A 13,641-nucleotide genomic window follows, 5' to 3' on the forward strand; every position below is an offset into this window, starting at 1 on the left:
AAAAAAAATCCTCTTCTTTTCATCATCATATGTTTGATTTATTCTCCTGAATGCTTTTAACTTTTTTGAAAACAAGGAATAAAATATTAAGTAACTAACAGTGTAAAAGCTTAGTAATTATTTGATTACTTCTGACCCGTGTGTGAATTCAAAAGAGTACTAAAAATGAAGGAAAAAACTCACTAGTAAATCAACACTTTTTTCTACCAGTTGTATGTACTTCACTGTAAAGCATCACCCACAACAGTGCTTATTTCAATATATAAAATATAGTCAACTTTATACTCACCTAGATATCCATTGTTATCTGCATCAATTTGTCCAGATATAGACTGTCCAAACATACTTAATGAGTTACTGATTTGACGTCCTTCAATTCTCTGAAAAAATAGTAAAGTTGACTGGGAAGCAGGGTTTAAACATCTAATATCCCAGAGAAACAATGATTGAGTTAAATAATGAGCCCTGACACATTATTAACAAATGCATTGTAGTTAAGGCAAATACATGTGTCTGGGAGAAAGAGTAGTCGCCGTCTTGAAGTGGAGAACTGACATCTGTTTTGTGACATGAAAAAAACTGCTTCCTTCACCTTGTGAGCAAAGGGAAAATTATGTAGTAAAGATCTCCTGAGACACTCCTGACACTCTCTCCTCAGTCTTTTTTCAGGCTCTGTGCTTATTTCCCTGAGCAACAGGAGGAATCAAACTGATCATAAGAAAATTAGACATTTATGATCACTTAGTGGAGCCTACTTCTTAGATTTATAATAACCATCTTGTTTGGCCAGATTGGCTTCTAGTATTTGACAAGGACAACTCAAGTCAGATATGTGCTTGCTATTCCATGTGTCTAATCTCCTGTGCAGAAGTTGATTTACAAGCATCAGAATTGTCCAAGAGAATTTGGATTCTTTAATAGACAAATATATCTCTTTCATGTTATATCGAGGATCATTTACCCACCTTGCCTAATCAAAAATAACAGTATTAAAGTTTCCATAAGAGTATCTTTGGAAAGATTTCTCTTCTCTGCATGTGTGTGTAGTTTTTTTCTATGTAGGGAAATGTTCTGATTTTTCAAAATATGAAATTAAAGTCAGAGTTAGGTCAGGAAACCTTAATAAAGTGCTCTCATCTCACTGCTTTGCACTGAAAGGAACACAGAGTTTCATTTGAGTCTTTGCTCTTCCTGTGCAACCTCCATGGAAGATGGGGCTTTAGCCATGAAGCAAGACAGTTAACCAAATCCACATGGGCTTACTTGGAAGAGTAGGGGTATTACCTCAGAACATAAATCTGAGGACATGCAGAAAGAAATCAGGAAGAGGTTAAAGACAAAGTAGAATGGAAGTGAACCAGAACTCTTGTTTACGGAAATAAAATGATTTCATAGAGTTATTAATGACCTTAAAAATGAGACCATCTACTGTTATTATAAGAAAATGGTGAAACAGTATTAAGTATTTGAAAGCACAAGAAACATAAGTACATGTTAACACTGGAAGTTTTAAGAAGGATTTTATTACCAATGTTTCTTTTGAAAATAGACTAGTATTATCCCACCTGTGAGAAGGTTGTTGAGATCCCATCTACTCGGCCATTGTAAATATAAATAGCACCTTGCAAGTCATCTTCCTGTGGGGCTCCAATAGCAACATCTATTCAAGAATTTAAATGGCAGAAAACACTCTTAATGCAAAGAATGAGACTCTGAAAACTAGCCTTCATGCTCTTTACTTAATATCACATAGGAAAACTCCTTATCAATAAACAATATTTTCACTGGACAGAAAAAAATATATACAATACTCTCATTGTCATAACAATGTACAGGATTGTACGGTCAAGTCTGTGTGTGGAAATTCGAGTCTTATGGCCTTAGAGGCAGGCTAAGAGAATGGTTAAGGACGTGGGTCCTATCGCCAGACCATCAGGGCCTGGCCCCAGCACTATCCGGTGCCCAGCTGTCTTTATGGTTGTTCAGTCGCTGACCCCATGGACTGCAGCACGCCAGGCTTCCCTGTCCTTCACTGGGCCCGACTCTTTTTTTCCTTTGGCCATGCTGTATGGCATGTGGGATCTTAGCCCCCTGAGCAGGGCTCAGACCTGCACCCTCTGTGTTGAAAGGCAGATTCTTAATCGGGGGACTGCCAGGGAAGTTCCTGGGCCCGTTTCTTCACCTCTCTGTATCTCCGTTTTCTCAGTTCAGCACAGGATCATGGAAGAACTCACCTTGGTGCCGAAGAATGTAACTCATGTGAAGTGCTTAGAGCAGTGTGTAGCATAGAATCAGTTATTATCATCTCTAAATAATATAAACCACAAGAACCTTTTTGAGTTACAGGTTTTACTTATTTCCAAAGTGAATTCTAAATTAATTCCTGTTCCAATGAAGGATATGTTTTCATAAGACCAAGAGAAAATGGAAACTGAATAACATGCTTGCTTAAGTGCTATAAATACAAAGTACACAGGAGGAAAAAAAAGTTTATAAGAACATTTCATTGTCTTTACCAAATATTATGCCAATTTATTTGGGTATATTCATATATTTTTAGAGTGATTTTTTTTCATATTACTTTAACAGAAACTAAAATACAGAAAGTTTGCTTTCATGATATTTATCACTATTCATCAGATCTAAAAGTTTTTCAACAACTACAGTTGTAATATTGCACTGCTTTTTCAATAGGAATAAAACTCTGTGCCAAATGCTGCCCAATTTTACAAATACAAAACTTTATTTTATTCTAAAATTAAATAGTAGACACACCTTAAGCCTGTTTTGCTTAGACATACCAAACCTAGCCTCTTTTAACTTGTGCAAAGTATTTTCAATTTTTAGGTACAAAATATATCCATTCATTTATTCATTCAGTGGAAAACTACTGAGCACCTACTGCATACCAGATATGTGTCAGAGTATCTACAGGACACCACAGGACAGGGTCACAAAAAGGAACTGATAGTCTAGTGGGGAAGCTGCTGCTGCTGCTGCTGCTAAGTCGCTTCAGTCGTGTCCGACTCTGTGCGACCCCAGAGACGGCAGCCCACCAGGCTCCCCCGTCCCTGGGATTCTCCAGGTAAGAACACTGGAGTGGGTTGCCATTTCCTTCTCCAATGCATGAAAGTGACAAGTGAAAGCGAAGTCGCTCAGTCGTGTCCGACTCTGTGTGACCCCATGGACTACAGCCCACCAGGCTCCTCTGTCCATGGGATTTTCCAGGCAAGAGTACTAGAGTGGGATGCCATTGCCTTCTCCCTAGCGAGGAAGAACAGCAAGTAAAAATAATAACATGGCATGCAGGGAAAAGGTGGTGAAAATTAGGGAAGACTTCTCATAGAATATGATGACCAAAGTGAGATTATAGTAGGTCAGAGCCAGGTGAAAAAAGACAATGTTCGGACAGAGGACACAGCCTGTGCCATCGTAGGGGAGCGAGAAGCAGCACGGCACGAGGGAGAGTGACAATTTGGAATAGTTGGAGCCATTTCTGTGCAGACTGAATAAATCAAGCAACATAATGGGGAGGGAGAGGAAGAAGGAGAGAGAAAGAGGGAGACAAGGGTGAGTGAGGAAAGAGTGAGGAAAGAGTAAGGGAGGAAGCATCCTGTAGCCACTGGATAGGAGCCCACTTAGCAATGTCATTCATGGGGCGGGGGTGGAGGGGTGCACGGGTTATACTTCAACCATGTGGCTACTCCTGAGTACCTATTAACAGAATTTTGTACCTTGATTCTTGATGATAATATAGGAAAAGATAGCAAGTTGGGTTACAAAGCTGATACTGCAAGAATTCTGTTTATCAGTTACTAGCACAAGTGATCTATATTAATAAAAATATCTTGAAACAATACAAATGAACCTTTTCAGCTGAACTATTAAGCCAGCCCAGATCAATTTAATTCCAAGCAGAACATATTTAAGTATATTCAGACGCTGGTTTACATATAGATCCAAACTCTTCCTTCCTAAGATGAAACTTGGATCTCTTATATAATGTCCTAAAGTTCTAGCTATCATTATAGAAATAAGGAGAATACATTATTAATAATAAAATGTTTTTCCACCCCTGTGCAACTTAGTTGGGACAAAAGCTAGAGAATAAACATGGAGATATTTGACAACTTTAACTTTTCATTTGAACATTTATTACACTGTTAGTATAAACCATAACAATTATCATTAGTATGACCATAACAATCTAACATCAGCTAGTAATTATATGCTGTTTACAAGGCAGGCATTGTGCTAAAGGCTTAACATACAAAATTCATGTTATTTTCACATAACCCACTATAACTCATGTAACTCTCTCAACAGCACTGTCAAATACTTTTTGATCCTCACTTTTTTTAGATGAAGAAATTGAGGTACAGAATAAAACTCGCTAAAGGTTATAGAGCTAGGATGTGGTAATGTATGAAAGTGTTGGTCGCTCAGTTGTGCCTGACTCTTGGTGTCCCCATGGACTATAGCCTGCTGGGCTCCTCTTGTTCATGGCATTCTCCAGGAAAGAATACCGGAGTGGGTTGTCATTCCCTTCTTCAAGGAAATCTTCCTGATGCAGAGATCAAACTCAGGTCTCCTGCATTGCAGGCAGATTCTCTACCCGTGTAAACCATCAGGGAAGCCTGGATGTGGTAGGATGCGGTAGAGTGGGATTTAAACCCTGCAGTATGGCTCCAGAACCTGTACTCTCCATCACCATGCTCTATAAAATCATTAACATAGAATTATGACCAACACCCTCCCCTCCTAGCACTTGTTCCTCTACTGTGTGAAAGAAATGTTCACTATGTGACTTGATATATAAGAATCTCAGGACCATATAAATTGATATAGCATATAGTTCACAATTGTAGAACTTTATTATGGTTCAGCTCAAAAAAATATTCAAAGATACAGTCTAAAAGTCAGATGAGTTGCTCAGATGCTAAAGAATCTGCCTGCAACTCAGGAGACTCGGGGTCAATCCCTGGGTCGGGAAGATCCCCTGGAGGAGAGAATGGCAATCCACTCCAGTATTCTTGCCTGGAGAATCCCATGGGCAGAGGAGGCTGGCAGGCTACAGCCCATGAGGTCACAAAGAGTTGGACACAACTGAGTAACACTTTCACTTTCCAGGCTCAACTTGGAAAACATAAACCGGAAATAAGTGGTCCTGCCAGAACCATTTTATGGCTAAAATGCTATCTGTCTGTCTGTCTGATCATATTGGTTGAATAGGTTTGTCTATTACCTATTCTGTGAAATGTTTATGCTGGACTCTTGCCAAATTGATCGATTATCATCTGAGAAAATAGCTTGTTTTGCTTTTCTAAGGACACAGGAAATATATTCTAATATATTCTAATTTTTTCCTTTTGAAGAAAAAAAAGTGATGTCACGAATGCCAAAATAACTGAGGTCTACTATGTAAAGCATTACAAAGCTGTGCACAGTAAAAGGACATGAAGTCTGATCTGCATCTAAGACTGGAGGTGGAAGGAAAACAAACAGGTAGGGTTTTCCTCTCTTTTCTACACAATCCCACATACTCTGCCATGAACATGAAGTGACTTCACTCATATCCCAGAAAAATAAACTAAGTTAGAAGATGGGGAAAAAGAACAGGGAATCACATAATGAAAAAATAAAAGACAGATGCCTTCTGGCTCACCCAGACAGATATGATAGGATGGAATTAAAGACCTCAGTGAAGAGCTAGAACACAAAAAGCCTACTTCCAAGCCAACATGGTCTTGGCTAGCATCTAAAATGCGGAAAACACACACCCATGGGCAAAACAGAAATGCTCTTCAGTCATAAAAAAGAAGGAAATTCTGTCATTTGTAACAACATGGATGGGCCTTGAGGGCATTATGCTAAGTAAGTCAGACAGACAAAGACAAATACTGTGTAATCTCACTTATATGTGGAATTAGGGGAAAAAAATCCACATAGAAACAGAGGTCAGATTGTTGTTTGTCAGAGAGTCGGGTAACTGGTAAAGGCGGTCAAAAAATACAAACTGCCAATTAGAAGATCAGTTAAGTCTTGGGGATATACAGCATGGTGACTGTAGCTGAAAATGTTGTATATTTGGGAGGTGCTAAGAGAGTTGATCTTAAAAGTTCTCATCACAAGGAAAAAAATTTGCAACTAGATGAGGTGATGCTGCTGCTAATTCGCTTCAGTTGTGTCCGACTCTGTGCGACCCCATAGACTGCCGCCCACCAGGCTCCTCTGTCCACAGGATTCTCTAAGCAAGAACACTGGAGTGGGTTGCCATTTCCTTCTTCAATGTGAGGTGATAGATGGTAACTAAACACTGTAGTAAGCATTTTGCAATACACATATATGAAATCATTATGTTGTATACTGTAAACTTATTCAATGTTACATGCAATTATAACTCAATAAAACTGGAAGAAAAAACTGAATTAGTAAAAGATATATGATGTTATAAACATGCACTAAAATGAATCAGAATTAATGTGGCCACTGGATGTAAATATGTTGTGAACTATATATGAAATCATAAATAGCACAAAATATGCTGGAATACTGCAAACATTCATTTGAATAATAGTCTTCCATGCATATAGATATTACCTTTAGAAGATGTGCGCTAAGAACTCCAAGACACAAAGTGCTGTATGAAAGCCAGGTTTCTCATATTCACTCAAATTCTGCATCGTGCCCTGAAGATTTCCTCTAAATTCCCCCTTTCTAAGTCTCCTGGACAACACATTTTCTGCCTGTCTTTCACATAACTAGAAAATTGTCTTGGATTTTCCCAAGTACTGGAGTGACTTTGATAAGGGAACCTGCCTACTATCCATCACATTTTTGTAACTCAATCTGTTTATAAGAATCATTCAAGTTCATCACTGACATTTAGATACTACAAAAAAACCATTCCTCATGTGCACATATACAAATATGTTCAATCAAAATAGTGAATATTCTTCTTAAGATCTGTCAATTAAAACAGGATGTGGAAAGAATTTTTTCATGTCTTAATCTGATACTCCATTTGAATGTAAAACTAAAAAAAGTATGCCACTGTTTCCTTCATTTACATTCATTATGGCACATACTCTACAGCTGGCATGGTACAACTGACAAAAAATAAGTCCTCGATAGATAACACAGAATTGATGATTAATTGTGAAATGTAATATCCGTCTTAACATTTTACAGATATTTTAATGTAAAATCTAATGTGTAATCATAACCACAAAGATATATACACATACTATAAAAGTATGTTTATGTCCTTTTGTTTTAAAAATAGTAAAATCCAGAAATGGCATCTGTAGGCCAAATTATACTATTTCACATTCAAGAGGGCTCATTGGAAGCATATTTTCAATAGCCAATCAGCATTCTCCTTGTAGAATACTATAGTTTAAATATTTAAAGTAGAATGAAGCATTTAGGCAAAACAAGATGCAAAGTGAGCCTTTACAGCACTTCCTCAATTATGTCCAGTATACAAGGGAGTTTTGACCTACTCCTACCAGATACAAATTGCCAAAACCATTTCCGGAAGATAATTCTGAGTCTTGAAAATATCTTGAAAATACTTATTTGCTGAACTCTAGAAATTATACACTCTCCTTTCAAACCCATTCATTATTTTAGGCACAGTTTTAATGGACTTAGTTAACCACTTAGAACTAGATTGAAGTCAGCACATTTTAAGAGAGAAGGCTGGTAGAGGCAGATCCTTCAACAGCAGGACTGATACCTCAGCAACAGTCACAGTGCTGATGAGACCATCCATCCCATTGCTGAAATGCATCCCTATCAAGTGGCAAATAGCCCCTGTCTTCGAGTCTGCCGGTTTCTCCCTTCCTACTACTCAGGATTCTCTCCTGGGACCCCAACCCCCCCACCATCAGACCCCCTTTCCCCACAACAGGACAACCTGAACAAGGAGAGCCTGGCTCAGTAAGGGGCTTTCAGAGCCGGGCTAAAGCTCTGCAGCCAGCCGCTGCTGGGTTTTATCAGTGTCTTACTACACTGATAGTTAAATATATGATCCAATGAGTCTGTGATACACATTTTCTTCCACATTTTCACATTTCTGAAATCAGCATTCTTCTTAAAATAGAAAAATAGTGAGTCTCAGTTTAAGAGGCACCATTTTTTAGGGGCACATAAAACAATGACTTAAAACAACTTATAATCAGGGGTGCCTGCTGTGTGCTAAGTCGCTCAGTTGTGTCCGACTCTGGGAGACCTTGTGGACTGTAGCCCTCCAGACTCCTCTGTCCATGGGACTCTCCAGGCAAGAGTAGTGGGGTGGGTTGCCATTTCCTTCTCTGGGGGATCTTCCCAACCCAGATTGAACCTGTGTCTCTTAACATTTTCTGCACTGGCAGATGGGTTCTTTACCACTAGCACCAATGGTGCCTTAGAATCAATGAAATGAGGTATGTTCAATATCACTCTTTGTTGAAGGAATAGTTGACAACTGAGAAGAAATCGGGTATAACGCTAAAGAAAAAAAAAAACTTAGCATACCAGTCTGCCTCCATTTTCTATAGAAAGGCAAACAACATAAAACTCCAATTATATTCTCTCCCATGTCCAATTTTTAAAACCGGAAGTCAAATACCAAATTAAATGATTTTAATTACCTTCAAAGCCATCATTATCAATGTCGCCAAGATTGACTATAGATTCCCCGAATCTTGCAGCGTATTTGTCACTTCCAATGAGCTCTGTTTCCATTTCGTTCATTGCTGCTCCCTAGATAGAAACAGGGAGAAAGGTGTCATTATAACACTGACAACTTGACACATGATTTACTATTGTAATTGGATATGGATTTTTTTTCTTAATGCTTCAAACAGGTTGGACAAACTAGTCTGAGCTTTAGTACACACATCTCAGTTCAATTCAATAAATATTTATCAAGTATGTCAACACATATAATAGTATGATTAGAGCTCAGAGGACAGAAAAAAATGTCAAACTCATGATCCCTAGCTTTGAAAATCCAATACATTATTTTGATAATTCAATTGAGCAAATATTTAGTGAGTTCCTAATAAAGGCAATGCACTGCGCAAAGGATGAATGAGTGAAAGAGGACAAGGCAATGACTGTGTAAGACACTCCCTTCCCCGAAGAAGCCCCCAGTTAAGGGAAGGCATAGCACAAGCATGTAAATGACTAAGAGGTACTGCTTTGCAATATGAGCAAGCAGGGAGAGCATACTAACTGTGAGAGCCAGCAGAGATTTCATAAAGGAGGTGGTTGTCAAAGTGGCACTAAAGAATGGGCAAAGTTTTGATACTTTGGGAAACTGACCAGCAAAATACAAATTGCAAAGAACTTTGCTACCTTGGTTTACTTGGCTAATGAGCAGTATGAGCAAATGAATAAGACAAAAAGAGTAAGACTGGAGTGGGTGGGACTTTGAATGCCGGGTGAAATTTATTCTCAACTTAGAAAACCAGACAGAGCTACTGAAGGTTTCTGAGTTGAGGAGTTACATGACTGACTGGCCTTGGGAATATTTTTCCAGCAGCATTGTAGTAGGAGTTGGTCAACTGCTGTCTCTGATTTTGGAAAGTGAGTTATTAGACACGAAATAATGTTTCAGTGGATTTCCCTGGTGGCTCAGTAGGTAAAGAATCTGCCTGCCAAATGCAGGAGACACAAGAGACTTGGGTTCGATCCCTGGGTCAGGAAGATTTCTTGGAGAAGGAAATGGCAACCCACTGCAATATTCTTGCCTGGGAAGTCCCAAGGACAGTGGAGCATGGAGGGCTATAGTTCATGGGGTCACAAGAGTCAGACACGACTTAATAACTAAACCACCACCATCACAATGTTTTAGTAGGAGTTGTTGCAATAACAGCTGCCAGATCTCTTTCCAAACTCTGATCATGTCACTCCCTTGTATTAAAAAAACAAAAACAAAAACACCATGTACAACTCATCATAGATCTTTTAACTTCTCAAACAAGTCTGTTCATCATTTCCGTAGCACACACATATTCTTCCCTTGTGAAGTGCCCTTCACCTTTTATTTTCCAGCTAAAAAAATTCGATTCTTGTTTTGCTCATAGGGAAATGCCTAAAGACCATAAGGCATTAGAGACTCCAGAGAGGATGAGGAGATAAGACAATACAAGGGCACTGAGCTTCAGGGGGAGAGTTTAAAGAAGTGGTGATCACTCTTCTTCAAGTATTCTCCAGTCACAGACGGTGACCAAGAGTTCACTCAGGACCCTTGAGAGCTCTTTCAGCAGAAGTGGAAGCCAGCATTCATTCAAGTATCATTCTTTCTTCAGTTCACTCAAAAACAATTCCTGAGCACCTAACTTGTCCAGGATTCTTTCAAGCCCTGACGAAATAGTAGTAAATAAAACAGACGATTCCTCTGCACACAGTGTCTATACTCCAATAAAAGAACAGACAGACAGTAGTAAAGGGAAAGTGAAGTCAACTCTTTGCGACTCCATGGACTGTAGCCCACCAGGCTCCTCTGTCCACGGGATTTTCCGGGCAAGAATACTGGAGTGGGTTGCCATTTCCTTCTCCAGGAGATCTTCCCAGCCCAGGGGTTGAACCCAGGTCTCCTGCATGGTAGGCAGACACTTTACAATCTGAGCCATCAGGGAAGTCCAGACAATAGTAAACCACACCAATAAATAGCAATAACCTCAGATATGCACATGACACCACCCTTATGGCAGAAAGTGAAGAGGAACTAAAGAGCCTCTTCATGAAAGTGAAAGAGGAGAGTGAAAAAGCTGGCTTAAAACTCAACATTCAAAAAACGAAGATCAAGACATCCGGTTCCATCACTTCATGGCAAATAGATGGGGAAATAATGGATATAGTGACGGACTTTATTTTCTTGGGCTCCAAAATCATTGCAGATGGTAAACGTAGCCATGAAATTAAAAGACTATTGCTCTTTGGGAGAAAAGCTATGGCAAACCCAGACAGCATATTAAAAAGCAGAGACGTTACTTTGCTGACAAAGGTGCATCTAGTCAAAGCTACGGTTTTTCCAGTGGTCATGTATGGATGTGAAAGTTGGAGCATAAAGAAAGCTGAGTGCTGAAGAACTGATGTTTTTGAGCTGTGGTGTTGGAGAAGACTCTTGAGAGTCCCTTGGACTGCAAGGAGATCCAAAGCAGTCAATCCTAAAGGAAATCAGTCCTAAATATTCATTGGAAGGACTGATGCTGAAGCTGAAACTTTGGCCACCTGATGCGGAGAACTGACTCATTAGAAAAGACCCTGATGCTGAGAAAGATAGAAGGCAGGAGGAGAAGGGAGCAGCAGAGGATGAGATGGTTGAATGGCATCACCGACTCAATGGACATGAGTTTTGAGCAAGTTCCAGGAGTTGGTGATGGACAGGGAAGCCTGGCATGCTACAGTCCATGGAGTTGCAAAGAGTCAGACACAACTGAGTGACTGAACTGAACCAAACTGAATGTCAAGTAGTAGTTATTGTCTTTTCACAGTTAGGAACAAGAAGTTGGAAGGCAACAAAGGAAGAATAACATAGCAGAGGTTTTAAAAGTGGAAATCAATGATGAAATTAACCCCAGTATTCAATGCCTCTATTGAGTGGTGTAGAAGTGAAGAGTGAACAAGAGGGTGGTCTAATGGGAGAACTCTTCCCTTGCCCTTTAAACAAAGGCACTTCACTTTTATCTGTTTTTCATATTGGAATTGCTGAAGATTTCAATGGGAAAAATGGTTCTTTATTGCCTTATATTAGGTATCTATACCACTGTTTAAACTGTTCTCAAAAACTTTAGTTGTAAAAAGAAATAAAAGTATGTAAAATGAGGATGCGGCTTCTATTAGAGAGACCATTAATTGATAGGAGAATGTGAAGTATCTATATAAGAAAAAGTAACTCTTGATTTCACTATTAATGAGATAACAAATGATCACTTCACAGATGATACTGTTTTACTATTAAATTTAGGTTTAAACAGTCTAGGATATGCCAGTGCATAAATGATTTTCCTGCTCTATATTTGGAATTTTAAGGATCTCTCAGCTTTATAAGACTCTTTTCTCTCTTAAATTGCAATGAGTTTAGTATAGTGCTTAATATGCATGCTTATTAAATGCTCTCACTGATTAAACAAAATACCTTCTAGAAACATTTTATTTTGTAAAATCCCAAATAAAAATACCGTGACTTAAGAAATGAACCAATTTTCTCACAAACCTGTTATTGCTCTTAAAGATATAGGCCAAGAAGACCCCATTAAGGCTCTATCTATTCTTTCTTTTGATTTGATGCCAAGAAGACAGACTGGCAAGATAAGGCCAGTAGAGTTCCCTAAATTGAATTATCAAGCGGTCAAATTCTACTCCAAAATACCCCTAGAATTGAAAACTCAATCATAAGCAAGTAAACACTTATTTCTACAACTACTGCATCTGCTTTGGAATAAACTACATCAGTTTTACATTCTTATCAGGAATATAATCTATGTGAATTGTGCAAATTAATATCTTATCAGAACACATCTTGCTTTCAACTGTTTTCAAATCAAGAAATTAAAAACAGTTCATACTTTATCTTCTATGTCTACTAGTGCTTTATAATTACCAAATTCTATGGGGACATTCACCGTCAAAGTAATAGGACATCCACATTTTTAGGGCCATATAAAAGTTATTCTTTCAAATTAGAGTTGCACAATGCAACTGAAAGAAACTGCAACTCCCTGGGTGAACACATACAAGCTGTGTACAGAGAAACTCCAGACAATTGATCTCATACTTTCAAGATACCAAAATGGGGCAGCAGCCCATTCATCATGAAGTCCCATTTCATTTTTAAAGCATCAGTATAATATCACAATTTTTACTTTTATCAGTAGAGTAAGCCTAAAAAAATTTATAGTCTCAGAACTTTGGAGTAAGTAGAGCAACAGTTATGATCAAAATCCCATAAACAGCTTCCAATCTGCGTGCAGACTTACGGAACCAGAGTTGATGTACACAAACACTCTTCCTTCTTCCCTGATGGTGCTCTGCATGGGAGCTCCCACGAGTAGGTCTGAGAAGCCATCTGCGTTGAGGTCCACGGCACAGATAGATGCTCCAAAATAAGACCCAAGCTGCTCCAAGGCAAACCAGATCCAGTCATTGAGAAAAAAGCAAGAGTTACTCACCAAAGCCCTCGGTGATACCAAAGTTAGAGACATATTACCTTTTTACCTTTCATTTCATGTAAGATAGTTAGTTCTTTTGCATCAATGCTGAATATGTATGCCTGCAATGGCAAAAAGAATTAGGAAAGATTAGATGATTCTCACATTAAAAATGTTTCATTCAAAACATTAATTTTCATAACTTGTAATTGCTCAAATATATTTTAAAAAGATTCTTTCCAGAGTGATACAAAAGGTTTAGGGAACCAGGCTCTCAGGAACAATCCTACTGTTCCTTCAGAGAGAACACAGAAACTGTTGTTTGTCTCAATTTTCAAAGTAAGGTTCATGTAATAATGTAACAAAAACTAGAATGAGAAGTAACATTTTGTTCTTTCTAGTCTTACCACAACTGTACCAGGAATGTAGATGCCTCAATTTCTCTTCGGCTATAAACTTCTTAACCATAAATGTATTCCTTGGAATCTTGAGAAAA

The 13,641-nt window shown here is 38.6% G+C and overlaps 1 protein-coding gene across 2 annotated transcripts in view; it reads right to left on the bottom strand.

Annotated features, from left to right (window-relative positions):
- The window catches only part of ITGA4 (integrin subunit alpha 4), a 94,091-nt gene that overhangs the window by 50,776 nt on the left and 29,674 nt on the right, over nucleotides 1-13,641 (bottom strand). Inside the window, exons 8-12 of one of the 2 annotated variants that reach the window (XM_061433856.1) lie at nucleotides 13,205-13,267; nucleotides 12,975-13,112; nucleotides 8,637-8,748; nucleotides 1,566-1,660; nucleotides 290-380 (exon numbers count right to left, since the gene is read on the bottom strand). In XM_061433856.1, coding sequence (XP_061289840.1) covers nucleotides 290-380; nucleotides 1,566-1,660; nucleotides 8,637-8,748; nucleotides 12,975-13,112; nucleotides 13,205-13,267 — 499 coding nt within the window. Of the gene's footprint in view, nucleotides 1-289; nucleotides 381-1,565; nucleotides 1,661-8,636; nucleotides 8,749-12,974; nucleotides 13,113-13,204; nucleotides 13,268-13,641 lie in introns of those variants that run through there. The other variant, XR_009739635.1, reaches the window with a different exon arrangement.

The sequence above is a fragment of the Bos javanicus genome, chromosome 2 (genome assembly GCF_032452875.1).
Source record: "Bos javanicus breed banteng chromosome 2, ARS-OSU_banteng_1.0, whole genome shotgun sequence".
In the NCBI taxonomy this organism is placed as follows: domain Eukaryota; kingdom Metazoa; phylum Chordata; class Mammalia; order Artiodactyla; family Bovidae; genus Bos; species Bos javanicus.